The sequence below is a fragment of the Neopsephotus bourkii genome, unplaced genomic scaffold (assembly GCF_033783945.1).
Source record: "Neopsephotus bourkii isolate Nb327-2 ecotype Australia unplaced genomic scaffold, CSIRO-AGI_Nbou_v1 NB_1655, whole genome shotgun sequence".
Classification (NCBI taxonomy): domain Eukaryota; kingdom Metazoa; phylum Chordata; class Aves; order Psittaciformes; family Psittacidae; genus Neopsephotus; species Neopsephotus bourkii.
The window spans coordinates 3167187-3194903 of NW_026902129.1; the positions used below are offsets into that span (position 1 = coordinate 3167187).

Genomic DNA, 27717 nt, shown 5'->3' on the forward strand with positions numbered 1-27717 from the left:
ATCTGTAATTTTTCTTGCAAACTGGAGCAGAGTGGAAAAATCTAATGATAGGACAACCAGGAGGAAGCAGATAGGGAAATATCACAAGGAGATGCAGTCCTAGTTTCCTATATCTTCAACATAGCTCAGCTATGTTCTACACAAGACTTGGGAATATTTGGAAAGTCATCCATTTCTGGGTAGGGAAGACCTTTCTTTTGAAAGGAAAAGAAATTAAAGCACTTCAGGAGTTGGTCAGCAGAGGTCTTTTGCTAACTACGGGCATCAAGTTTTGGCTGTAGCGCTTTGTGGGTTCAAGCCAGCTGTCCATCTCCATCTGCCAGAGATTATTGCCAGTGAAATCCACAGAGGAAGGGATATATTAACTCATCTGATATTACCTGAACTAGGTGATGGAGAGCTCATAATGTCTTCCATTGATGTGCTGCTATATGATGATTTATAGCTGGGAGCAGTATCATTTTCTTTTGGCATAGTTTTTGCCAAATGAGCAACTGATTCCATAGTGGTGTGAGGAACAGCTCACAAGAGACTGAATCCCAGTTTTACTTCTCACCAAAATAAAAAAGCTAAGAGAGGCCTTCAGTTCAAGCTATATAAAGTTGTCTCTACTATGGGAGCCAGAATGATCTATTGAAACATCTGTCAAATGGTCATACAGATTCCATTTGTACAGGAATAATGGCCCACATAACTTTCGGCTTAACAGGGTTGTAATATTTTAACCACAAGCCCCTATTAAAATTTCAAGCTATTAATTATACCAATGAAGTGGGGATTGGAAAATATTATCTCACAGTTAGAACTAAAAGGGGAAAGCTCTAATTTTTGAGATATTTTATTTCCATGGAGGAATAAAACTACATTACGTTTTTTGTTTCCCTTAGTGCAGCTAAGAGATACTCAGATTAGTCATTGATCACACATGAGATCAAAATACAACTTCTGTCATGGAGTAGGCTGGGATCTTACCCATTCGTGACCATGAAGCTTTCCCAGGTTATAACTAGGTCATATCTTTAGGGCAGAGATTGTATCTCTTGTGATTTCATAACATTTACCAACCAACCCTTGTCATAATTAAGGACCCTGTGCTACAGGGAGCATTCTCCTCTCAGCACTACCACCCTGATAAAGCCTTACATAATAAAGATAATATTTGCCAATGTTTAGTGCATTATAGTGGTTAAGATGCATTAAAAAGGACTGGGAAATTGAGAATTAAAAGCTGCCGGGTCAGATTATCTGGGCAGATTATAGGTGTGCACACTGGGGCTCACTTCACTGGAGGCACAAGTCCTCCAGTGATCCTTTATTATTCTAGTGAGTAATTAAAGCCTTTGGGCTGACCAGCAGAACCAATGCACTCATTTTCTCTCTAGAGGTAAGCTTTTTTAAACCTTCCTACCCTGTCTTGAGGAGCTTTTCCCCTGAAGTGAAAGATACTCAAGATATTCAAGGTATTCAGGATATTCAAGGCCCGCCTGGACAAGTTCCTGTGTGATGTATTCTAGGTTACTCTGCTCTTGCAGGGGGGTTGGACTAGATGATCTTTTAAGGTCCCTTCCAACCCTTGGGATTCTGGGATTCTGTGTGATTCTGTGATACCAAGAGTAGCATGTAGATGGGAAAAACTGTGGTTTGTGCTTTATTGAATACACTGTGGCACCAAATAGATTTCACTTTGGTCCTTATTGTACAACCAGCTCAACATTAACTCACTTGGAACTGCACCAGGGCATGTTCTTCTAGGAGGTGTATTTAATGTCCATTGGGAGATATAATGAGCTGCCCGAGGGGTGGCATTCATCTGATTCATGACAGTATCTCTATCTGACATGCTTTGTGGTCATTGGAGAAACAAATACTTATTTACAGGAAATGATTCATATCTTCCAGAAACAGACAATCGAAAGTGTCTGTTTCTGTCTTCTGGCTATGAAGTGACCATAAAGTGGCAACCTTAGATGTAGACATCTGCGCTGTAGTCCTCTTAAGTTCATTAATCCTATCTCATGCATCTTGATTTGAATTATAGCATAAATACACATTCATAACTATCTTTGCATCTTTCTGGCTTCATCCAGTCACACATGAATTGACCAGTGAAAGCACTGAAAGAGGCACAACTACATTCATCCCGAGTGTGTGGTGTTTTAGCTCACTGTCTGTTTGGAGTGCCTTAGAAGGGAGTTTATGCACAAGCGAACTGTGCATAACATTTGGGATATTTCACTTTCCAGATTGCATTTCTTAATTCTAGGTATTCATGTGAAGTAGTCATTCAAATCAAAACAATGAGATGGAAATGATTCTTTACTCTAGAAGGATTTGTTTCAGTTCTTTGGGCATATGTCCCATGAAATAACCAAATATGTTGTTTTGACATCAGAACTGGTTTTCCTCACTTCTGTTTTCCATCTCTTAGAGTGCCTATCGAGTCTTCACTAACAGTACGTGCTTGAAGCATATGATTCTGAAGATCCGTAGAGATGCTCGCAATTTTGAGCGCTATCAGCACAACAGAGACCTGGTAAATTTTATCAACATGTTTGCTGATACCCGACTGGAGCTTCCTCGTGGCTGGGAGATAAAAACTGACCAGCAGGGCAAGGTAAGAGTGCCAACAAAACGCATCCCTTGTTTAGCACAGCACAGCGGGCTACATGATTACCAAAGGTTCCTTCCTTCTTGATTCAGAATTTGTGGAGGTTTGGTTTAAACAACACAAGCAGCAAGCACAGTTATCTTAAAAGCAGAGAAAAGCTTCAAGAGCAGATGTTTTGAACACAGTGGTGACCCCCTAGCTTTCTGTGGAATTTTTTATGTGTTTAACATTGGACTATTAAAAATAGTTTAAGCCAGAGTTTAGATCTGTCATAACTGCAAACTTTGGCTTAGGGTCTCTGCCTCCAGTGAGGGTTTGCTAAGTGACTTTTGGAGCCACTAAACAGGCTAAAGCAGTGTTCCATTCTCTTCTCTCTTGTTTACCACAATGGTGCCAGCCATCTTACAAAAAACCATTGTTCCCCTGTGTTTCAGTCTTTCTTCGTTGACCACAACAGCCGTGCTACCACCTTCATAGATCCCAGGATCCCGTTGCAGAATGGCCGTCTCCCCAATCACCTGACTCACAGGCAGCACCTGCAGCGACTTCGTAGCTACAGCGCTGGAGAGGTAACTGTGCTGGTATCAATACAGTTACTTTTGGCAGCAGTCATCTGTAGAACTAAAAGCACTCCTTATCTTTGAAACGCATTTAAACAGAATGTCTTGTGGATTTTTGTCTTCTAATGGAAGGGATTTTTTTTCTTTCTGAAGGGTTTATCTCAGAGCTTGCTGGTAATGCAGGTTCATATTTTGACTATTTTCAGAATAAAATAAGAAACAAGTGAAACTAAATAATGGAAGTGAAATAATGACAAAATGGATTTTAAAAGAAGAATCTGTATTTGACATCCTAGTCTTGCTTAAGTGAAGTCATTCATTGTTTTTATAGCCTGCTGCTTCAGCAGCTTCAGCAGCTTCAGATGTTTCTTCATTCCCCACTGCGACACTGTGCTCTGAAAAGATATCCCTAGCAGTAGTGTAGTAATGTATGTTGATGTTTGCTTCCCTAGCTTTCAACCACATTAAACGTCTTTCCTGTGTTTCATGGGGGTGATTTGTATCACTGAGGGCCATGGGCAGGATTGATAGAAGTGTAAATACTGGGTTTGTATTGTGGATTTAAAGGAGGAAAAAGGGCCAGCAATCAGATTCTTCATGTAGCAAATCCGTGCAGTTGAACATCTGTAAAGATTGAAGCTGAACAGCAGTAAAGATTAAGGATCTTCCTCTTCCAGAAAAACATCTGGGGAAATGCTTGTGAAGTTAATGTTGAGATTTATTGCAGCAGGACCAGCCTGAACACCTCCCACTGCCAAATGGGGTTGGGATCAGAAAGTCAGAACTTCAGAACCAAAGGCAAAGCAGACATGAGTAGTTTGGGTAGATTTTCCCCATCTTGGGTGAACGCAGCAATGTATTTTCTGAAAACAGAAGTGTATCAATGGGTCTGTTTCAATTACATTTTCTCACCAACTTAGCAACTTCCATCTGCCAACAGCCTGCAGTTTAGTTGTGACTAAACTATTGACATCAGTGTGAAAGTCACCTACATGCTGGTTCATATTTGGACCCATGCTTGCCTGGGGCTTGCTTACAATTTCACCGTATCAGGGACAGAAACACCACTGAGCAACTCAGGTTACCTAAGCCAAAACATACACTTGGTTTTGCAAGTGCTGTCAAGGCTGGCAGAGAGCAATTTGCAACCCAAAATATCAAGTACAGGGGATGGAGTGAAAAGCATTGAATACTTCTGAGTAATGATTCTCTGTGGAAATTGTACACTGTTAATTGAGGCCACTGATTTGGCATGATCAGCCAATGAAACAGATTTCTGTCTTGGGAGCCATCAGTGCTGGCACCTTCATCTCACTGTCTTGGTGGCCCGGATCCCAGAGTGCTTTTGCACCCTTGTCATAATCAGTAGCTTCCACTCTGGAAGTACCTACTCCTCCACTGGAAGGACTCCCATTGTTTTACAAGGACTTTTTATTGGTGCCTAAAAGCCCACCATTTTCAAGGTGAAGATTCAACCCTTTGCAACTCAGCCCATTTATTAAGAGCCACATGTTCCATGACGTTTCTTCCAAGTCTGTTTGGATGTGCTTTTATCCTATAAATCATGTTTGTGAGGACACACTTGGGGCTTTGTCCTGGCCATGTGTCAGCTGTCTGCAGTCCAGCTGGTTTCTTTGCTGAGCAGGTGGTGTGGCCTCTGGAATCCATCACTAGGACAGCAAGAAGGACCAGGAAAGACAATCACAAGATTTTAACATTATGTACAGTTATCAGTTGAGCCCAAAGGAGAGCAGAAGAGTGCAGTTCCAATCAGGATAGCTTGTGGGTGCCAGAAAGGACACAGAAGAGAGCCAAGGTAATGAGAGATAAAACTCCCTGCCTTGGCACACACACCTGGCATCCTGCCCAAGTGCCAGTGTGAGTTGCCAGTGTCATGTGGACTTCCCAGGGACTTTGTGACACTGAGTGATCAGTTGAGGAAAGAGCAGATGAGCCCAAAGTGGGAAAAAGGAAATATCCAGCTTTACACACTCGGTGGTGGCTCTAAGGTGAGTCTCCATAAAGAAATGGTGATGGTTCTAAGAGATTGTGATCTTGGTACTCAACAGTGGACAAAAAAGCGAATGTAGCCTCTGGAATTCTTGGAAAACGGATAGAAAGATCTGTTTAATCTAGGAGAGGACAGGCATTACAAGAACTGAGTTTTGGTAGAAAAAGCCAAAATAATCAAAATAAGGCAGGGTTGAAATTCAGTGACAGTAGCTAACCATAGGAACTAATGATTTCATGGGCACTGGGTCTCCATTTCTTCATACTTTCAGGCCAAAACACCATGCAAAAGCCAGCTTTATCTTAGTCACCAACAAGTTTCAAAGCTCCCTGTCCAGGGTAGTGCAGTGAATTGGCTGTGGTGTGGTGTAAAAGTGGTCATCTCCAGCTCTCCCATCTATCTTCTAAATCCTTCTGGCTCATCAAAATGTGGCCTTGATTCCTGCCTAATAATCCATGGTGCTGAACAGAAAACCTTGCAATACTCATAAAGAATTAATTTTTATTATTTCAAATATACTTTTAAAACTCCCTCATGAAACTGGAATATAAAAAGATGCTTTCTCAGATATGGCAGTTTCCTTTGCTTTATGACGTTTAAAATTCATTGTCAGTAGAGAATAGAAAAAGCGATTGCATAGCTACTATAGAAGGCTCGCTGTTGCTTCCAAGTACTTTTATTCAAGGCTTACCTCAACTATTAAGAGGCCAAGTGAAGGTGAACCTGCCCTTTTTCCCCTCAATCTCCATATGGTGAGCTGTGCATGTAATAGTACTCAATTTTGCTGCAACAAAGCATCCATTACATAAATCTGTAATATTTATGCTTTTCTTTATGTTGAAGCATTCTCCTAAATGAAAGATTTCTCTAAAAACTTTTGCTATCCACCTGAGTAGATTCTTGATTTTAAATAGTATTATATACATATGTTTGACAGAAATGCTACAGATTCTTTCATAAGCACTTATTTAAGGTATCAGTCTCTTACAGGAAAAAATGTGATTGATGCTTCTCTTGGTTCCCTGATTTTTCAGGGAGCGGTACTGGCCCCATCAGTAAATAGGAGAACATAGGTCACCAAGTGCTTTGTTTCCTTCTGCCACTGCTATAAACAGAACAGGTCAGAAGCACTTTCTATTCTCTCTAAGAGACTTTCCATCTCCAATGGACATGAAAATGTATGATTATAGGGTAGGGATTTTAAAGACAAAAAGAAGAAAGAAGCAGGCATCCATAATGAAGAGGCAAGAGTTTCTGGTTAGCAAGAAAAGCAGAGAAGGTACTGGAATATAGCAGTATATAAATCTCCTTACTGACCCAAACCACAATGAGCAAGTAGCAGAATTCAAACAGGCTCTCAATCCAGCCTCTCAAATCCAGCAGTGATATAAAACCCAGGAAAGGTTATTATATCATTGAAAGGCTCCTGTGATAGTTTGGACTTTCCACTCTGGTTGCAACATCCCAGTATCAATTGCAAAGCTGTTAAGCCTGCCATAAACCTGTCAGATTACCCTGCTGTAGATGAACCAGGTCACTAAATCATTACAGGGGTCACTCTTCTTTTTTTAATTAGACAATAACATGCTTATCTAAATGAAATGGTACGATTAAAAAGTGGACAACGTGCTTGTGATTAAATATTGAATTGCAGCAATCAATTAATTGTACTGTATTAGCTAAAGATTGGAAAGAGGAGTGTTAGCAAAATGGAAGTTAATTGGACAGCTGGGAGTTTTCTTCTTGTGTTGCCAGAGAAAAATTGTTTAGAGGTGTAAGTGTGTAAAGAGCATGATGCAAACACATCATCAGCGATGCCTGATGCTGGTGATGAAGAGAAGGACAGCACCACAGCACATGCAATTTATTACGGTAAGGTGCATACAGAACTGGATTCCTATAATCTAGATGACTTTAGCTATTCAACCAGAATTGAGGTGAAGGCTCCTGTTCAGTGAAGGGCTGTAGACACTTTTCCTTTCAGAAGGATGCCTGGGCCAAAGGGTAAAAGCTGCTTAAAACTGAGCTAGACTTGCAGTGTCAGTTGGCCCATGGGGGTGTATGAAGGAGACAAAGGAAGAAGATATAGCACAGCATGGAGGGACTTAGTGAATTGTGTGTGGCCTGCTTGAAAGTTCTTCCTGTGTTTAAAGGTGAGAAGGGTTGGACCAAGGTTAGCACATCAGTCCATTAAGTACTGTGGCCTGACTGCTCTCTCTGACACTGGGATAACTGTATTGCAGTCAGCAGAAACACACCAATATAAAATGGGTGCAAGTGAAATCATAACTGAATGATGGAGTGAAACATTCACCATGCCCTTTCTCATCAGTTTTGTATTTTCAGTTACTGTATGTTTAATTAGAATCATTAGGATTTTTAAGTTTTTAACCTGTGGATTGACATGTGTCAAGTGCATTGACTGGTGTCTTGTTACATATAAGCATTTTATGCTTTATGTGCTCCAAAGGCAACTTGCCAGTCTTCTCGGCTTTCATTTATATCCAGTTGGAAGACCTGGCATTTGGCCGTACTACTGAAAATGGGTTGGCACCATTTGCTTGGATGCAGAGCTAAGCATTTAAAATATTGGAGTAGGGGCAATTTCTTCCTGAAGCAGTTGCCAAGTACTACAATTTGTGTAGTGAGAAAGGAGCAGCTATTAGCCCAGTAGAATGGCAATTGGAATTCCTAACACATCTTGTCCTGATACAGGGTGTCCTCGCACTGATTTTGTAGCACTGCTCTTCTGTTAGCTTCCCCGTGGCTGTATTTTGGAGGAACACACATGAAAGAGAGGCGGATTCCTCTCATCTTGCACAGCCCCCCCCGAGAGTTACCCAGCAAGTAATGACTTACTGAAGACAGATTGACATACCTCATTGTATGGCTTTTTATATCCTCATACCGAAGTGTTTTCCCACCTTTTAATGTATCTGTCTTCCTGACATGATTCCATTCAGCAGATGCTGTGTTTAGTGGCATTCTTTAAGTGCCTTTCTTAAGTAGTAGAGATAAATTTCCTTCTTACCACTCTTTCTATCAGCTCTTCAGATTATGTTCCTTTTTCAGTGTATACAATTCAGCTTCTCTTTCTGGTTATGCAAGTTAGGCAACGCCTTTTTGCAGCAATATAGCTCTTTTCTGTCCTCTGATCTACATAGATACACCTTCCTTATATTATTTCCAATATTAAATTCCCCTTCAACATGTTGCAGTGTTATGGGTTTTTTCTTTTTTTTCAAATTAACATTGTAAAAACCTTGAAGTAAATGCAGTTGTGCTAGAACAAGAGACTGTATGGTATTATAGAGATTTTAGTTTTGTTGCACCAGAGTACCCTTATCACTGCAATACCTTATGAACTGGCATTTGATTCTGCATGCTGGTGTCTTCACTGCAGCATCAAAAGGGTGTGATAGCTGGAGATAATGGTGTCCCTCCATTTGGAAGCACAGGATTACCTGGCTTTTTTAAGTTGAAGTATAAAGCTGTAGTTTTTGCACAGTCTTTCTGTCCTTCAGTCGCTCAGCATCACAGACCATTGTGAAGGTTAAAGGCGTAAGGATGAAAAACATTTTTGTTGACCGATGTGCAACTGATCAGTCAGTTCTGATCATTCTTTCCCTTTCCTCTGATGCTATAGGCCTCTGAAGTCTCTCGAAACAGAGGAGTTACTCTGTTGGCCAGACCAGGCAATAGTCTCGTAACAGCTATTCGAAACCAGCACCATCATGAGACATTACCTCTGGGTAAGCCAAGTTTCTTTTTTCTTTTCAAAGCAGTGCTCACAAAGATGCTTTTTAGAACATCTCATCAACCACATGCACTGCTTCATGTTGCCCTGTGCCTCACCAGCTGTGCAATGTGCCCCTGCACAGTCATGGTGATGTGACCAGGCCCTCTGTGGGGCTTGGCTTTATTTAACTGGTTACCCCCAAGTAAATAAAGCCTCTGTATTTCCCCCCCCTCCCCTTTTCCAGCTTACAATGACAAGATTGTTGCATTTCTACGCCAACCCAACATTTTTGAGATGCTGCAGGAGCGTCAGCCCAGCTTGGCCAGAAACCATGCACTCAGGTATTGTTTTTTTCCAGACTGTTGAAACCAAGTTCCAGGAAGGACTTCTGGTAGTGGGGAAAACCAAACTGTAGTAACTGTAGTGCAGAAGATGAAGCTGGGCCTCATATGGAACTGTCACCAGTAGCAAGTAGGTGTTGACCACCAGAATCTGTGTAGTGAATGCAGTTATTTTCCACAGACACCCAAGGAGTAAGAAGAATCAAAGTAACTATGGGCAAACAGTGACGTATCTTATTTCCTTTCTAAGTGTTACAGAATAGCAGCAACTCTGTCTTCACCTCCAGTTATCACTTCACTTTTCAGAAGATAGGCTGAAATTGTGTTTGAATGGAAATCAGCAGCAAAACTCCAGTAACTTCATCAGAACCAGGATTTTACCTCATGGCTGGATTTACACCCAGGCCGTGGACATTGTCGCACTAGATTTCATAAATAGGAACATTATGAGATAGTTCTACTCCTGCCTTTAATGTTTCTCACGACTTAATGGAGGTCCTTTCCAAAGTAATCAAATTGTATCTTTCTTTTTCTTACGCGTATTCCTTTCCTTAGGTTTAAAAGAAAAGTGAAAACAGAACCAGAAGTCAGTACAGTTTAAACTCATTTTAATTCCAAAGGTTAAATTAATTGTTTTGGCCAGGGACCTAAGCTGGCATTAGTTGGTCTTAGCAATGCCAGTTTGACCAAGAATTTAGTTTGTGCTATGCAGTAGGAAATGTGGCTGCAGGACTGGTGAAGGAGGGAAGGGAGAGCAAAGGAAGGACCTTGGAGTTCCTGCAGTGCAGTTTCTACTGATAGCCCTACTGACTCACTGTTTACCTGGGTCAGACAAAGAGTTCTTTGGGTGTAAGGATTAGACTTCCTTCCTGAAGGCATTAATACATTCAAATAATATGAGGGAGACAGAATGAAAAATGCTCCCAGTATTCAAGATGTATGTTTCCGTAACTGAGAATTTTTTATCTTCACCATCAAATTATTCCACACTACTTTTTTTTCCTCAGCTGTAATTTGAATTCTCATTTCTCAGAGAACAGATGATGCTTTTATCTCCTTTTGAGCAGAAAACAAAATTGACTAGTGATAGGGACTAGGCAGCTTAGAAGGGAACATAATGAGATTTGTAACAGGATATTGAGCCCTTTGCCTCCAGGTCATTGCTTTGATTATGCCTTAGGTCAGGAGCAATCCCAAGCCACTACCTAATGCTTATACAGCAGCTATTAAGCAAACTCCTAGGAGGCAAATGTCTGTTTTATACAGAGCTTCATTCTGCAATACATTGCAGTCCTACCCAGCAAAGTGCTTTAGCACATCCTTGACTTGAGATAGAATCCTTTGACTTAATACTAGAATAAATACTCTTGGACACGGCAGTGCTTAAGAAACACACTGACAGAATGGAATGTAGATCTGTGTCTTCTAGGGTCCTGATCTACTGATAGGATCCTATCCTGTGTTTCCCACTCCTTCTTAGCAGTCATTTAAACAACAAAATGTACGATTTTACACATATACTGTATAAATTCTGTGTGATCAATTACTATCAAATATATGTTAGTGTTATTTTCCAGATAGGCCTGACAGAGGTAAAGGAAGTGGTATTATGTCAAATTCTGATGATCAAAGGTGGTATACTAGTTGTAGCCTTAAACAAAAAACCCCTGTCAGTGACTGTAGCTACAGCACTACAGCTGAGCTTGGAGGACTGAGAATCAGTTTTCTAAAATATGGTATAAAATCGGAGTGATAGAAATAGATTACTTTTCTTCCAGTTTGTTCGTGAGATCAGAAAATGAATCAGGCAGTTAAGTTGCTTGCCCTTTTTGTAAAGAGAGGAACTGGTGAAATACCAAGGAATAAGTCTGTGCTTAGTTCATGCCTTGATACTGGCATGATCTCTTCTTTGTCTTTTCTTTCTTCTCAGTACTGTTATTTTTGTTTCAGGGAGAAGATCCATTACATTCGGACAGAGGGTACACACGGGCTTGAAAAGTTGTCCTGTGATGCAGATTTAGTAATTCTGCTGAGGTAAGCAATTTGATCAAAAGCATAATGTCATTACTTATGGTACCAGAGAAGCTGGTTGGCTCTGTCTCATAATTGAAAAGACTTTGTTAAATCTTTCAGGTCATTTGTAACTACAACAGTATTTATTGTTACTGATAGTCACTCAAAATAATCCACCCAGTCTGTCAAGTCTTACTTCTGGAAGGCAGCCTCCATCAGTGCAGTAAGCTCCATCCCCAGCCAGCTGAATCAATGTAGCTGTTACCATCAAGTAGCAGAGAAAAAAGAATCAGATCAAAATGTTTTCTTTTTATGGAAAAACTCTTGCTTGTTTGGTTGGTTGGTTTTAAAAAAAAGAGGGAAAAACCTTGTCTTAGTACAAGTAAATAATGTAACTGCTTGTGAAATCACTAGTTTTACTACAGCAGTGTTGCCTGCGCACAGAGGGCCATGGCACGCTAATGAAACCTTGATGCACAGTGCAGTGAGCTCTGTTTGGGTAATGTAGATAAGGCTTCCATTTTTATTGGAACCAGGAGCTTGATCTTTAAGTCCTAGCTACTTTTGTTCAGCACAGATAAGGACTTACCTTATTGTCTTGGTCTTACATGGAAAACGTTGCATTACCCAGGTGGTTTTGGTATGCAGTGCCTAATGAAAGAAGTTTACAACTGATGCCCATCAGCTTGATCCAACTGGTCAAAGAGCTGAGCTACATGAAAATGTAAGACCCAGGAAAAACAACCTGGGAGACATATATGCATATCTTTGCTTCTCACTGCTAATATGTTGAAGTTGTCCCTGTTCACTATATAGCCTCAGATGTAGATTAAGCCAGTGTGTTAGCATGAAACATATAATAAAATTAATTTTGTTCTTTGTTACTGGTGCCACACCTGATTTGGGAAACCTGTGGATTTTATGAATCCACGAGGTCAGAGATGCACCCAAACTTCATGGGATGAATGTGAATCAACTCTCCCTGTTGCTTTTTCCATACAGCCTTTTTGAAGAGGACATTATGTCCTACATACCACTGCAGGCTGCCTTCCACCCTGGTTACAGTTTCTCTCCTCGCTGCTCACCCTGTTCATCACCCCAAAATTCTCCAGGTAAGGGGATGGGAAAAATAATACAGGATCTTGCATTTGTGGTATTTCTCCTGGTAAATACACAGGGGCAGCTGTCAGCCTCCAGTGCATACTCCAAATCTGAGCCCAGCTGCTGTGTTACCGAATCAGTCACCATTGCTGTTATGTATCTGTTGATAAGTTAACAGTAGCTGAAACACAGAGCTCAGAGATTGTCCATATGAAAGAAGGTATTTTCCTGCTTTTTTGTGTAGTTGGAAGAGATACGGATAAAATAATGGTACACTCCAAACAGAACTCACTGACAGGGAAGCACATCCATATTCTGTGACAGCAGCGAAGAGCATCTTCCAAATCAAAGGTGTATTATAATACTTCCAGTACCCCAGTGAAGTTCAGTCTCCTCTCTTTGGTGTTCCAAAGACTTCTGTTCTTCCAAAGACACATCTATTTTAAGACCTGAGGTGATCATCTTGATCATCTAATGTGACCTCCTGTGTTGAGCCCATTAACTTCGGTTTGATGGGAAGCGTATTTTCCAGAAAGACATGCTGTCTGAGAAGGTTATTTCCAGCTGTGGTATGTCTCTGTAGTTATTATTTATGCTATAGAAATCTGAGGAGCTAATGTCTCCTTTCTGCCAAGATATACAACCACCACCGCAGTCTCACTGCATGGCTGTGTCCAGTGGCCATTTGGAGGGAATCGACAGAAATGTGATCTGAAGAAATCTAGTTTTGGCTGAGCTTTTTAAACATTCATTTAAATTACCTGGTTTCAAACAAAATTAATGGACAAGAGACATTCAGCTCTCAGAGGTGGCTGTGGAAAACTGGAAGGCTTTTCAATGTGAAGGTTAAGTGCTGAACCCTTGTCTGTAGGAGGACAGTGTTTTATCAGAACGTCCTCTTTTCATTATTGGGTTTTAACACCATTGTCAATACAATTCCCTTCATCTACATTGGGGCAGGTCATAAACAGTCTCCTGCAAGACAAAAATCTAAGTATTTAGTGAGAACATGACCTAGAGAATATTGAAACCACTGCACTGGTCTTTTACATGTTCTTGTGAAAACACAAGAAGGGCAGATAATTCGTTTCTGGCAACACACTGCTTGCTTATTTCTGCCATTGGCTACATAGCACATGAGAACATTCTGTTATGTCCTGAGGTAAAAAAAGCCTTGACAGAAGAAGTGTCACAAGGGATTCCCTTTGAACTGCATGTAAATATGCTTTTCTGTTTTACCAGCAGAGACAATTAGTAATGTGCTTCCCTCCTGGCAGCCACAATACTTTGTGCTCCCAATAAATGTGATGGGTGGGGTTTTTGTGGCCTTGCTATGGAGAATTTTCTGCCAGATTTCTCATTAAAGGCCTCATTTTTATTGTCTCCTGTAATGAGATAGGGAAATGGGATTTCGTGGATCCATTCTTTGACTCTTTATGGCATGACACTTGCTTATACAAAAGGACTAATCAGCTCCTTTGAGAATGCAGACTTCAAAACGAAGCAGGTCCCAAATTGCTGGAAATCTGCTATATGTGTGAATCACAATAGGGAAATGTAGCATTTCTTGCTGACAGAAATCCTTTTTGATGCCACAAAGAGGGTTTGTGTTGATAGCTGGAAGTGTTTCATATACAGTCAGATTAACACAAGGAAACCTGATTCCCAGCTTGGCTAGGGTGCTAGGCTCCAGTGAGAAGTGTTGCTTTGAGCTCCAGAGGTTTAATCCTGCCAAGTAAGGAGATCTCCCATCCAATGTAGAGGAAAGAGATCTCTTAAAAGTGCAATAGGTAAAGAAAAGCTAAATACCAATGCCCGCAAGTGGGAGTCATGCATGCCAGTCTTCTTCTCACCTTTCTGATCCTTGAATTCCTGTCCAGATCAATCACAGTTCAAGGCTGGCAGCACAAAGGCACACACAAGCCAGAGTTAGCAATTCTTCTAGTGAAAGAGATGCAGCCCTTGGAAATCATTGCAGTCACTGCATCATTTTCCTCCCAGGTCTGCAGCGAGCAAGTGCAAGAGCACCTTCTCCATATAGGAGGGACTTTGAAGCCAAGCTGCGCAATTTCTATCGAAAACTTGAAGCCAAAGGGTATGGGCAAGGTCCAGGTAAAATTAAGTGAGTATTATGGCAAGTCACTCAAATAGTCTGACATGGTGTAGCTTTATCCTTTATCATTATCCATGAATGGAGACACTGATAGGAAGTGGGAAACACACCAGAGAGTGAGTTTTGTACATGAACCATCATCAGGGCAAGGTAAAATCTTAGTATATTCTGCAAAAGAGTGACCTTCAAGTGGCTGTTGTGTCAAAGTTTTATTTCTTACAGATTCGTATTCTTTTAGACTCCCATTACCTACCTGTTTAACAGGGATGTTGGTATTCCTAGCTAGTAGGAAAATCATATGTTCAGGCAAACACCCACCAGGGATTAACAGCTATGTCATTTGTAATGATGAAGTGACTCCAAATCCTTTGGATCTACATAACTCAGAGGATCAGCATAACTCAGAGCCAGAATATGGCCCTACAGAACTTAGCCTGTACATGCAGGTTTAACTGTCAGCAGTTCTTTGTGCTGGTAGCCCTCCTGGGTTTGAACTAGAGAGATTTTTACCTCTCTTTATGCATTTTGGGATCTTTGTCACTTGGTTGTGGGGTTTGCTTTCCAGACATCTTGTTATTTGACTTTTGAGTCTGTACCTACTTGTGCTCAATCTAGTTATCCAACTTGGCCAGAGGACTGTACGTTTCAAAGGTATTTCCTGGGCACCTGGTGAATTTATGCATCAGGTTGGCTCCCTACCAAATCACATCTGTTGTAGGGAAAAAAAACCCATGTGAAGCCAGGCAACTTGTTCCAGGCAGACGTCATCATCAAAATACTCTTACAGAGCTGGGGAGTCCAAGCCACTGCTTATCCCTTTTGGTGTACTGCTGAGTGGGTCTGAGGCAGACATAAAACACATTTTGGAAGGTCTGTCTTAAAGTGTCCAGGAACGTATGAACAAGAAGGATTTCTTGCACAGATGTTTAAATGTATTATTCATGAAGTTGCTTTAGAGGTTGGCCTGGGAGTGAGATGTGTGTTGTAAATAGAGGCTGATACTCCCTTTGCTTACCCTGATACAGAAGCAGTACTTCCATGGACCTTCACTGGATTAAATCCAGAAAGAGTTTGGGTCCAATGCCAAAAAGCCTCATATACACAGAAAACTCACATCTCCTCTACCATACAAATTTGTACATAGGGATTGTTACAGAGAGTTTTAGCAGTAGAGCAACTCTTGGAAACTAATCACAGCATTGTGAAGAAACTCACCTTTGAGGCACATAGAAAAGCCTAATGAAACAACTCACTGAAAACCCATAATGGCCAAGTAACGTGTGCAACTTTAATAAGTTCTCTGACAATGAATGTCTGTCTTTACCAGCTCTTGCTTACCTCAGCCTCACAGGCTCACACAAGACTCAGTCATTAGATCTCCATTTCTGCCTCCCTTTGCAGGTTAATTATACGGCGTGACCACTTGCTGGAGGGCACCTTCAACCAGGTAATGGCATATTCCCGCAAGGAGCTCCAGCGGAACAAACTCTACGTCACGTTTGTTGGCGAGGAAGGGTAGGGAACTACAAAACGCTATCAGTTTTGAACTAGCTGTTAATGTTGCAAAACATAGAGTTGACTAATGCTGAGCCTCTCTTGTTATGTAATGTTTCTTTGGTTTTGTTTTACCTCCAAGTCATTCATCTTAAGCTCAAGCATTTGTTAACAATAACAATAGCAATAATGCTTCATTTTCTTATAGCATCTTCCATCTAGATGTCTCAAAGTGACAATTAAGTGGTTAAATCTACTGTCAGCTCGTTGGCATAGGTATTTTGACTGCCTGGAAGGTAAAACTGAACTACAGGCCCATGTTTACACTGAGTCAGTCTCAGGACTATAATTAGAGAGCAGACCTTTATCCCCTTTGTTACTCTAACTCTTCCAAATGGATCTGGTTTTCCTTCAAAACTTTTTGTTTTGCATGCCTTCTAATAATCATTTGTTATCCATATGTGCACTTCTTGCTTCTGGCTGAAGCAAGAGATGTGAGTGCTGTTTAATTCTTACAGTTGAATTCACCCATTTTGGAAGCCGAAAGTAACAGAAGCCTCTTGAGAAGGCCTTCTCTCAGGAAACTTTCTACCAGCCTGACAGTTCCATGAGCCACTCCTGGATGATTAAAGCCAGCCCCTGAACTTTTGTTTCCAGTCTAAACAGAACCTTTCAAAGCCACCCTGGCTCATCTCAAGAGCTACATTGCAACTGGGGCTTAATCCACATGCTTTTAAAATGGAAAGATCATTGAGCATATTTCCAGTGTTCCATATAACAAAGGCATGAAATCAAAATTCAGTAGCTTTGCATATAAAGTTTCTTTTTTTAAACAACCCCATGGGTAGGATTTTGGTTTTCTCCAAGAGAAAAGTACTGAACCTCCAGAGGTGTAACAGGAGGATGGGCCAGCCTGCCCTTTATCATCTCCGTAGTTTCACGAGTCAACCATTCAACCCCTTGTGCTTATGCTTCCATAACTTCAAATGTAATACAGAACGTCTGATCCAGCTGCAGAGTTTTCCACTTCCTTTCCATTTGTTGAGTAGAAGGAATAGTGCCCACCTCAGAAAAACTTTTGGCGTGTGTGATATATGGCTACAAATCATTTGTTCATATTGCTACATGTATATTTATTTTGGAATGAAAGTCCTACCTACCACTATTAGAGTATGATCTGTTTTTAATTAATCTATCACAGTTGGGTTTAATGTATTCATGAAGCTGTTTTGATGTTGGGTTTTCTGGGGTTCTTTTTCAAGTTGAGATAATTTGAAACAGCTTGATTTTAAAAAAGCAAAGAGAAAAGGTGACTTTACAGAACAAAGTCATGCAATAGCAAAGCACAGCTTAAGGTGTACCACATGCATTTGAAAGTGACAGAAAAGTAAAAGAGTTTGGATAGAACAACTGAGGAATCACCACTTTCTCTTGAGAGAGTTCTGTTGGGATTTGGTCTTGTGCACCACTGACCTTTATGTTGTACCTGTAGCTAAGAAAGCATTCTTGGGGCTAGATTGTATCTGTGGTTACATCTCAGTGTAGTGTAAGAGAGTAAGAGCAATTTCTGCTTCAGTCTGGGCTGTGGTCTGTGAACCCAGGTGTTCATAGGCAGTTCAGACCCACTCACTACAAAAGCAAACCTCCTGCTAGCCAGCCAGCCAAGGCAAGGCTGAGCTTTTTACCTCAATTTACCAAGCCTTTGGAGCAAAGGAAAAGATGCTACCTGTGGGATGTGCCTGTGTTATGATTCCTCCCACATCAATGTAGATGCTGGTTAAGTTTCAGTATCGTGACCTGTTCAGGGCTCAGAATCAAGTTTTGAAAGGAGAGATACACCATGTTAGAAATACAGTGACCGTGCCAGGGTAGGTGTTAGACAGCAGTCAGTGTTGGCAAAACCCAGGGAATTCACTGGAATGGGAATGAGCCTCATTTTAGCTGTTTTACCTTTTCCTTTCCAGGTTGGACTACAGCGGCCCCTCCCGAGAATTCTTCTTCCTTCTGTCTCAGGAGCTCTTCAATCCCTATTATGGGCTGTTTGAGTATTCCGCCAATGACACTTACACTGTACAGATCAGCCCCATGTCTGCCTTTGTTGAAAATCACCTGGAATGGTAAGAGCATTTTATGCAGAATTGAACAATTCCTTTAGAGCAACAGAAAAATGGAAATGGAAAAACTGCCAATTTAGACTATATAAATATCATTGCTTCTGCTAGGAAGAAGTGAGAAGTAGGTTGGGAGGCAGAAGAGAGGGAGTAAGTGTAAATACAACAGCAGGCTCTGAGAAAGGAGTCCTGATGAGGTGCTACTATTAGAATGTCCTGCTTGCATTACCTGTGACTTGATGTTTGTCAGGTCACTTCTGTGTGAATACAAAAAGGGCAAGGAGAAGTGCCCTGCTTTATGCAGGCCTCCTCTCCTTGGTTCCCTTTTAAGAATGGAAATTGTGGTCTTTCTGTACGTCAAGCTGCATTGTGCTTGGAAGCTGTACACTACGAGACCTGTTGCTGCTCTATACCTACTACAAGCCTTAAAGAAGGAGTCAATGAAAGAGGTTTCCCTTTTCTGCTCTGACAGAGTGTCCCTGCTTGTCTGTGGCAAGGCCAGCAGTGCGATCAGGTACTTCACCTTACCAAGTATATGTACAGACAGATTGCTGATCCTGTTTCTTTATTGAAAGTCCTGAATGCATTATGCGATCTCCTCATTTTTCTATCTGCCTCCAGATCTGTCTCTCTTTGGGAGTTGTTTTCACTTTGATAGTTTCAGATGTGGTTCAGTGAAGCATGGGCTGCAAGCCCTGGGCAGTATTTGATCCCTTGTAGGATTTCATTGTGTCAAAAGAAGTACTGCCACGTGGGTTTGGTCCTGTGAAGTTTTTCTTTGTCTAATCAATCTCACCAGCTCCTCTCAGAGATCCTTGTCTGAAATGGAAATAGTACATGCCTATCTATTCTTGTAAATAGATCCTCCTTCTCTTTGTCTTAGGGTGGGCAGGAGATCAAGACCAACTAAATGGTTGTACCATCATCTCAATTATGGTTGCAATGGGAGAAAAGGGATGTTGCTGGGACTAGGATGGTCTCTGAATTGGGTTTTTTTCTATTATCACTTCCAGGAGCAGAGCATTAGGCTAACAATGATCCTTGCATTGTCTTAGAATCATAGAGCGGTTAGCACTGGAAGGGACCTTAAAGATCATCTAGTGTTCCTCTACTGGTGTTAGGAAGAGAGCAGCTTAATTTCTAAGACTTGATCCATCTCCCTAGGCAATCCTGTTCATTAGACATTATGCAGTGGCTTCCCAGTTTCCCAGAAGAAATGCAGTCTGTCCTTTGTTCAGCTTAACAGACAGCATGCATAAACTTTTGATTTAGAAGGCTGTATTTGTGAAAATGCATTTTGATTTCAGGGCACAGGACCACTTAGGCAGCTGCAAGCCCATGATCATTCTGCCCACACTGTGAGCAAACTGGACAGAGGCCTCTCCCTTCAGAAAGGACATTGCCATGTTATCTCAGCAATGTTTGCAATAGGCTCTGATACTTACCTGTTATAAATACTGTTGGTGCAGAGTTCAGCTGCAGTTTTCTTAAGTGATAAGTAGAGCTGCAAAAAGTATATGCTTTATTTGATCCCCTCATTGAGAGATTTCAGCATGGAAGAGGTAGGGTTTTAAAGGTACCTTCAGCATATAGAACAGCAGAAAGGCACCTAATATGATTTTCTGTAGCAGTTAGTATTTAACTCAGAAATAACTAGCAGTTAGACACTTAGCACAGTATTTCTCCAACTACATGTATCTATACAGGCTGCTTGTATACAGAATGTTATTTGGCCTTTGGGCGTTTTTGGTTTTCTTCTTTTGGGGAAGAGAAATTAAGTCCCTTGGCCTGCAGATGGAAATAAATGCTATGAAGGAAGAGGTTTGTACATAAGGTAAATAGGGCAAGATTGCAGAACCCAAGGGAAAGATAAGAAATCCAGTAAGTGCTTGGAAATACTTCTTGAACCTGTTATGGAAATAACTGGCTGAGACCAGGAGTTTATAATTAGCCCGATAGGTTTCATGATTGGCTTGTAGATATCTAGACATTATAATGGTTTTATGCTGTCTACATTGACTGATCTCAGCTACTCATGTGTAACCCTAGAGGACTGCACTCAAAAGTGTGTGCAGCCAGCTAAGACAGGATTTGGACCAAGCTTTTTAAAACTCATGGTGCGATCTTCCCAGAAAGGCTTTATGGGCCAGCTGCTCTAAGGACACTGAACTTGTTTGTCATCATTTGGTCATGAGGGATGGGGCTTTCTGAAGTTCTCAGTCTTTTCTCCAACTTTGTTCTCATCAAAGTCAGTGCTAAAACTTCTGTTTCTCAGATTTGCTTGATGATATGATTCCAAAAGAGCCTCCTCCCTCTAACATGCGAGGAATAAAGGTCATTTTCCTGTTCCCAAATGTGTTATGAGGCACTGGTTAACATAGATGGATGAATCAGTTTTGAGAGTCCTAGGGTCACAGATAATTAATTCATAGTCTTTTCAAAGCTTGAAGTTTGATGTCAGTCATGAAAACCACACATGCACAATTGGTTTAGATTTGCAGATTTCTTGAGCTGAATGCCTTTTGGTGCTGTGGGGCTGATAACTTAATGCAGAATCTACCCTTGACATGTTCTTCTGTATAGTAATCCTGCCAGACCTATCCAGACATGGCTATATTAAGAAACAAGGACAACAAAAATTCCCTCAAATTTCTTTTACATTTTATTTTCCTTAAGCGAGTGGCAAGTTTGAGATGTTTGCAACAAAATGCAAAGATGAGATGTTTTGCTTGTATTGGCAGAATTGAGAAATACACTGCTCTTCCCCCCCCCCCCCCAGCCTAAAAGTTACAGTTCTGCCCATTTTAATGGCTTATTTCATGCCTTGCTCTTTGTACAAACAGCATTCAGAGTCCAAAATGGGCACATCAAAGCGCGGAGTAGTTGTATGTATGCCAAGTTAAGAAAGAGACATAATGACTGGAAAATATTTCTCATTTATGGAGAAACTGAGATTTAACACCTTTCTTGCAAGCTTCCATTGAATAAGGCTTTTTCCTTCAGTTAACATATGTGCTTGCTGAATACACAACATAGAAGATACCACACATTTTCAGAGCTTAAGAATGATTTTAAATCCCCCTATATCTGGAAGGACACAGTTATGTCTCTCTAGTCCTAGGAAGTTTGATGGTACACATTTTTATATATGTGCACACTGCAGGATATACTTGAAGCTCATAGCCACAAGAGCTGCTTTTAATCCACGCCAGTAATGAGACATTCTATCTGATCTAGGGTAATGCGTCTAGCTCTTTACCTGGGTATTTGGAAACACCTTCTAAAATACTGCTTACCTCCCACTTACGGTGGTTTGCCCTTCTCCACATAAGTGGGCAAAATGTGGTTGCAGCTGCTTTGTATTGTTTCAGAGAAACGAATATGGTTTAGCCTAGAAATAATTTGCTCTTGGACAGATCCTGGCTCTTGGTGAGGTGCTTTGGGCAACTGAAATAGGGTGACTGACTGAAGAATCCTCCTCGAGTTTTGCTCAATGTGCTGGGAGAACTCGGGAATAGTAAATGTTTCTACCAGAACCTCATGTGAAGTTAGAGGTGTGCAGCTCCATAATTTACATACTCATAGATGGCTCCCAATATCTTACCACAGTACCTTCTCACTTTCCTCCCTGCTAACAGTCCTTTGACAGATTTTAGACTGACTTTCGGTTTCCTGCAGCACTGATGCCCAGTATTAGAGGGTATATGCAGAGATACCTTTTCATTGGGGTTAAAAAGGTTTCCATCTATGATTTGTATGACCGAAGTTTCATTGAATATTGCGGTTCTCGTTTTCACCAAAAGTAAGTAAATAATAAAGGGCTGCATGGGTAAATTAACCCTGAAAGGAAAAAAATCCTGACACAGAATAATAGATGGAGGAAATGTATTTCTGAATTCTGGGAACAAAATACCTAGTTCCAGAGTTTGTATCATCTCAAATCTTCATCTGTGTCACTGGTCACTCTCCCTGTATTCTTCATGGTAGGTTTCAAGAGGTCTAGAAAGTTGCTGGTGTCTTTTTAATGCATCTTGTTCATTCTGTATTCTAACAAAATGCTCTGCCTAATCATGCTGTGACACACTGTGGTTTCCCCCAGGTGTTCATTTTGTCTTACCATTTTCCATAGCGTTCCCCTGCTCAGCTTTAAGCAAAATACTAACCTGAATGTTTGTTTCTATGATTATCCCTGTATTATTTTCACCAAACCTGAAGAGTATTATGTCTGTGCTATTTCGTTGTTCACATGGCTACTAATTTCAGATGATATGGTTTGACTGTCATCATAATATCACATAAGAAATTTAATTTCTTAGAATAAGGCAATTCTCAGTGTTTTCTCGTGAACTTTCCTTCCCTGTTGCTTTATCTGACACTGACAACAAAAGCTCCATTGTTCACAAAACACAGTGTTCACAATCTGCTGTCAGGTGGAAATCCAGTCTCTCTCTTTCATGTCTTCTGGGTGGGCCAGAGTTTTCCTTCACAGCAGTCCTGCCCCCAGGAGTAATCCAGTGAGATAATGTACTGCACCCTTCTTCAGGAGCTCATGGTGTGGTCATCTGCACCAGACATTTAGCCCCCAGATCACTTGCCTTGTCTTTTATCTGACTCACCCCAGCAGTGCATTTCACATCATCTACGTTTGGATTTCTAGTTCATTGCATGTTTGTAAATGTGTAACCACAGCCAGAAATCTGAAGAGAAGCCCAGGCTCTGCAGAGAAGACCAGATGGTCTAGATAGATAAAATTGTTCACAGACATTCATTTGGAGATCTGAGGGATGCTAACTTGAAACATCTTATTCTGTGTTTTCATAGAGGATTAATGACAGCATGTTTTTTTTAACAATTAGGCATTTGTGGACCTTGCTGTGATATTTATGCAGCCAGAGAGCAGTACCCCAGTGTCACAGTTATCTTGGAGGTATTTACAGCTTGCTACTCATACTTAGCATTCTGTATCCATCTCAGAAAAGCCCTGTTGTGTTTTGTTTGAATAAAATTTAATACATTTTTTTTTTTAACAGAAGCTCATTAGAAAGCTGAGGACTTGTAAGATGTACTTGTGCAGAATCCTAGAAGACCACAAAGATGCTGGTGTAGTCACACCCAGTGGCCCAGGTCCCTAGAAGCTGTAGATTCATTCCTGACTGCAATGTCCTAATGAACTCCATTACCTTAACGCTCATTTAGAGCTGCTTTCTTCATTCAGTTCCAGCCTTTCTTTCTGCTCTCCAAACCCCCTCATATTCTAGCCCATGCTGCTGAAACAGAAACCCTGCATGTATTTCTACATCATATTCTGCAGGCAGATGCAAGCCTGTTGCACCCACTCTCCATGAAGACATGGATTTGCTTTCCCTGTGCTCTAAGCCAACTGACATGGTTACTGCAACACTGAGCTGGGAAAAAACATGCTGGCTCCCATCAGGGTGGGTTACTTCAGGCTTGGCACTGCCTCGGTTGCCTTTACGTGCTCTGGCAAGCTTGGCACATGAGTAGAGCAAGCTCCCTTGGCCAGTGCTGTGTGGCTATACCCCCAGCCAAACTCTGACCCTCTCTTTCATTGATTTTGTGTAAGCAAGAAACCACATAGCCATCACTGTCCATCTCAAGCGTGCCAAAGAATGCAGGGTATTGTTTTTCCCTTTTTCTTGTTTGAATAAACCCAAGAAGAACTAAGAATGTTGCAGCCACAGCTGTCCTTTCTCCTTAGAGAGCTTGGTTGGTTTTCTTCACCCAGTTTCCTTAGGAGCTGAGCCTTGTGCAATTGCCCTGCCCAGCCATCAGGCAGTTTCCTAATCAGCCTGTGACCTGTTTGACAGGAAGGTAAACATCTCAAAGGTACTTATTTCCTGAAAGCAGAACTTGTGGCTGGGTAAAGATAGAAACGCAGAAGAGTGCCTCAGTGAAGGCAGGCTGGTGAGCTTAACAGTTATCTGTTTTGTTCTGGCCATGTAGCATGGGCAAGCTGACAGGTCTACCACAGGCACAGGCTGTGAACCATATACCATCATGTCAGTAGCTTGAGGATGTCAGGAAGAGCTGTGAAAGCTCAGAGGCAAAAGCTGGAGATGCTCCAAAGTGTGGGAAGTGCTAGCAGAAGCGTGTAGGAGGAACTGGAACTACTGCAGCATGGCAATGTAGAACCATCAGAGACAGATCTAGAGGAAACAAAGCTCCATTAATGCTGCTACACAGAGAATGACTTATTTCATTTAGTTTTTACAGAAAGTGACAAATTGCCTCATGACCTAATGGGTTGTATTCATACGCTGACCAGCTCATAGGATAGATTCAGGCACACTCTTTGGCTCTTTATAGAAGCAGGCTTTTTATAGAACATCTTTGTAATCACAGCATCTAAGCAGGAGGTCTGCAAACAGCCATCACTGCTCTCCACTGACTGAAAGTAGCTCTGCATAATATGTGGTCAGAATTACTCAGTTATCTCTCTAATTTTGTAACTGTTATGGCAGGCAACCTACATATGGCCCAATACCTGTTTATTAAGGGAGTCGGTAACACAGAGTTTGGTTTGGGGCTCAAATGTGCCAGTTGTGTGGGTCTGCATTCAGGGGGAAGTATGAATTTGGAAGACCAATTTTGCAGCTGTCTTGAAGGGGCCTTTTTATGCTACACTCTAAAAAATCATCCTCTTAAAAATCAGATCCGATGTAGCACCCCATAGTGGGGCATCCAGCACCAGCCAGTTGTTTTTACAATTAGGTGGTTACCTCTTTGCCTCAGTTTCCATATGAAGAGGTCTCCTCCTATGTCATCAACTTGAAATCCATTTGATGTACGCTGGTGCTGTGAACTGCTTTGAAATTCTCAGATGAAAGGCACTACAGAAAACCAAAGCATTCAATGTTACGTGACACTATAAATTTTAATTACTAGCAATACCTGATTTTAAATAAATTATGTTTGCATGAGAAATTTTCAAGCACTATTGTAAATCTTCTGGACAAGAATGATATTAAAATAAATATGCAGCTGAAATAATTTTGTAAGACCTTTTCATGATGTGAATAGTGTGTGTTACTGAAACGCCTTCTCGCTGCTGCACTGTGATCTCTCTCAGTGCCTTCTGTACTTACGCAAACTTTGATTTTCCTATTAAGTTTGATGTATGACTATAAGCACATAAAGCCTGCCTCAACAGCTGGTTAATTATTTATTAAGGGTCAGGAGGAACTGGAAGATGAAAGGCAAACCAAACTGAAGGAGAAAAAAACCATTCTCCCTAACTGAGCTTCTGCAGAAACTGAGGAGGGGGGTTTTCTATAAAAAGGCTCTGCTTTATATTTACCTTATTTTTGGTTTTGATTTTTTCAAGTTCTTTTGAGGATCTGAATGATGGTGTCACTTGGGTTGAAAGAAGAGATGTCTCTTGCAGACTCTCCTCCTTTTCCCCTCTCTGAACCTCATAGTGTCTAGCACTGCTTCCATAATTAGAGTTTGGTTTGAGGGAAAGGCGGCTGTTGTGTTTTGTTGTGTTTTTACAAAAGTCATCTTTATGGGTTTTTCCCTTGCTTAAGGCCATGGAGTCTTTTGCAGCATTGTGGATTAAACTTGCCCGGAGATGGGAGGCTCCACATGAAAATCTCTAGAGCGTCTCCACCTTGCATGTGGTAGAGGAGAAAAGGGTAAAATCCACATTGTCTCTGAGAATGTGAGCCTGCAGGGAAGCATCAGGGTGGGCACTGGTTGTGTGTTTATTTGTAGTGGTGAAAAGCTCCCAGGGAGTGATGAATGTCCTCGTATCTCTTGTTCCAGCCACACTGGAATGGCAAGGCTGGACTGTCACTGTGAAGTATTGCTCAGTCATCTTTGCCCCTCCTTATTTCTCACTACATTTTATTCACACTTGGGTAAGGTAAAGCAAAGGCAATTAGAGCAGGTGCAGAAATTCCCAAGCTGACTTTTTTATTAGTAAACACAATTCATACATCAAAAGAAAGACTTCACAGAGCAGAATTGCTTTCAGTAAATCACCCAAATCCATTTTGGTATTTTTGAGTAGAAAAGGCATTTCTCTTTGCATAGGGCTCTCCCTGGGATATTTTGAAAGTTACAAGCTTCATTTGTCCATTGAAAATGCTTCTTCATTTCAGTATATTACCTTAGTTTTACTAAAAGGGAAGATTAAAGATGTAAATTGATCTGATCTGGATGCATTTACAGGGAGAAGGGAAGTGTCAAGTTTGTCAGTTTGCCCCAACTTGGGATCGGAATATTTGTCAAAATCTAACTAAAATTATGGAGGATGAGGAAAATCCTGACCTGCCTACCTTCTGTATTTAATAACAAGAACAGAAAATTCAGTGTCTTGTGTCTGACCAAAGGAGCTTTCTATGTTGTGACTTATGACTCGCATTTTGGAAGGAACAGAACTGGAATTCTTTAATTGTATTGGAAAGATTCATAAAGGAGAAGTAAAAAAATTCTTACACTTGAGGACAGCAACTTACACGTCCAGGTCTGCATTCTGCATGCTCCCAGAAGAGGATCGGAGCTGTAGGTTTGCAGTGGTATTGGTAAAAGTTGGAGGTGTTCGGTGATTTGCAAAACAAGACCTAAAACAGACTGTCAAGCAATTAATAGTCTGTCTGAATCTGAATTTAGCACACAGATTTCTGAGCTTACTCAATGGAGGAACCACATCTGAGAGGCAGGGATCATTAGCTGAGTTGCAGAACAGTGCAAACCCAAGTGTATGGCTTCTGGACCAGGGGTGGTAAGTGCACATGGCTCTGCACTGCAGATGGCCTGTCCACAGTTAGCTCAAGGATATCTGCATCATGCTTCAGCACATGGTGTAGACTTTCCTGGGTGCTTACCAGTGAGGTTTTATGATGAGCAGTCTCTCTCTTGCTTAGATACCCCAGACAGTGCCTCCTTTGACTGAGCAGTCGGTTATTGTGGCTTCAGCAGTCATAGTTAGCCATTGAAGGAAATGGTGTGGTCATCTGGCTTGTGCTTTTCTGTCCCTCTTGTCTGGCAGATGACTAAATCAATGGGTTTTCCCCTGTAGCTTGACTAGTTTGTTACAACACATGACAAAGCAAACATGAATCGTGCAATGTATGAAACTTTACCAACTCACAGGTTTACAAAGTGCCCCCCACCGCCACCAGTAGCTTTTCCAAAAGGTTTGACTGAGAATTCAAAATCTCTAGATAAAAATGCCCTTTTACTGGCTTAAAAACAAAACAACCCATATGCATCAGAGTGAGTTGGTCCATAAGGAGCTGTCATAAACTAGAGCTGAGTCACAAAATTTCCTGTCATTCATGTATCATTTTATAGAAGGTAAGAAAGTAAAAGCTGTCAAATAGACTAAACAACTAAAATGGAGCTGGGACTCAAGAGGACTGTAATTGTGTTCCTGTCTCTGCCACTTATTTTCTAGATAACATTACATAAGTCATTTTTCTTTTGTACTTATATTTTCTCATTTGTCAAATGAAATTCTTTCCTGTTAGGCTGGCGAGGCACTGGAATGGGTTGCCCAGGGAGGTTGTGAATGCTCCATCCCTGGCGGTGTTCAAGACCAGGTTGGATGAGGCCTTGGGTGGTATGGTTTAGAGCAAGGTGTCCCTGCCCATGGCAGGGGG

General features: G+C 41.2%; 1 protein-coding gene across 9 annotated transcripts in view; it reads left to right on the forward strand.

Moving 5' to 3' along the window:
* Positions 1–27717, forward strand: part of HECW1 (HECT, C2 and WW domain containing E3 ubiquitin protein ligase 1) — a 245356-nt gene that overhangs the window by 193128 nt on the left and 24511 nt on the right. For 8 of the 9 annotated variants that reach the window (XM_061374940.1, XM_061374938.1, XM_061374942.1 and 5 more), the window contains 9 exons: positions 2429–2614; positions 3043–3177; positions 8826–8931; positions 9163–9259; positions 11210–11293; positions 12275–12384; positions 14375–14495; positions 15888–16001; positions 17945–18097. In XM_061374940.1, coding sequence (XP_061230924.1) covers positions 2429–2614; positions 3043–3177; positions 8826–8931; positions 9163–9259; positions 11210–11293; positions 12275–12384; positions 14375–14495; positions 15888–16001; positions 17945–18097 — 1106 coding nt within the window. The remainder of the gene's footprint in view (positions 1–2428; positions 2615–3042; positions 3178–8825; positions 8932–9162; positions 9260–11209; positions 11294–12274; positions 12385–14374; positions 14496–15887; positions 16002–17944; positions 18098–27717) is intronic. The other variant, XR_009728710.1, reaches the window with a different exon arrangement.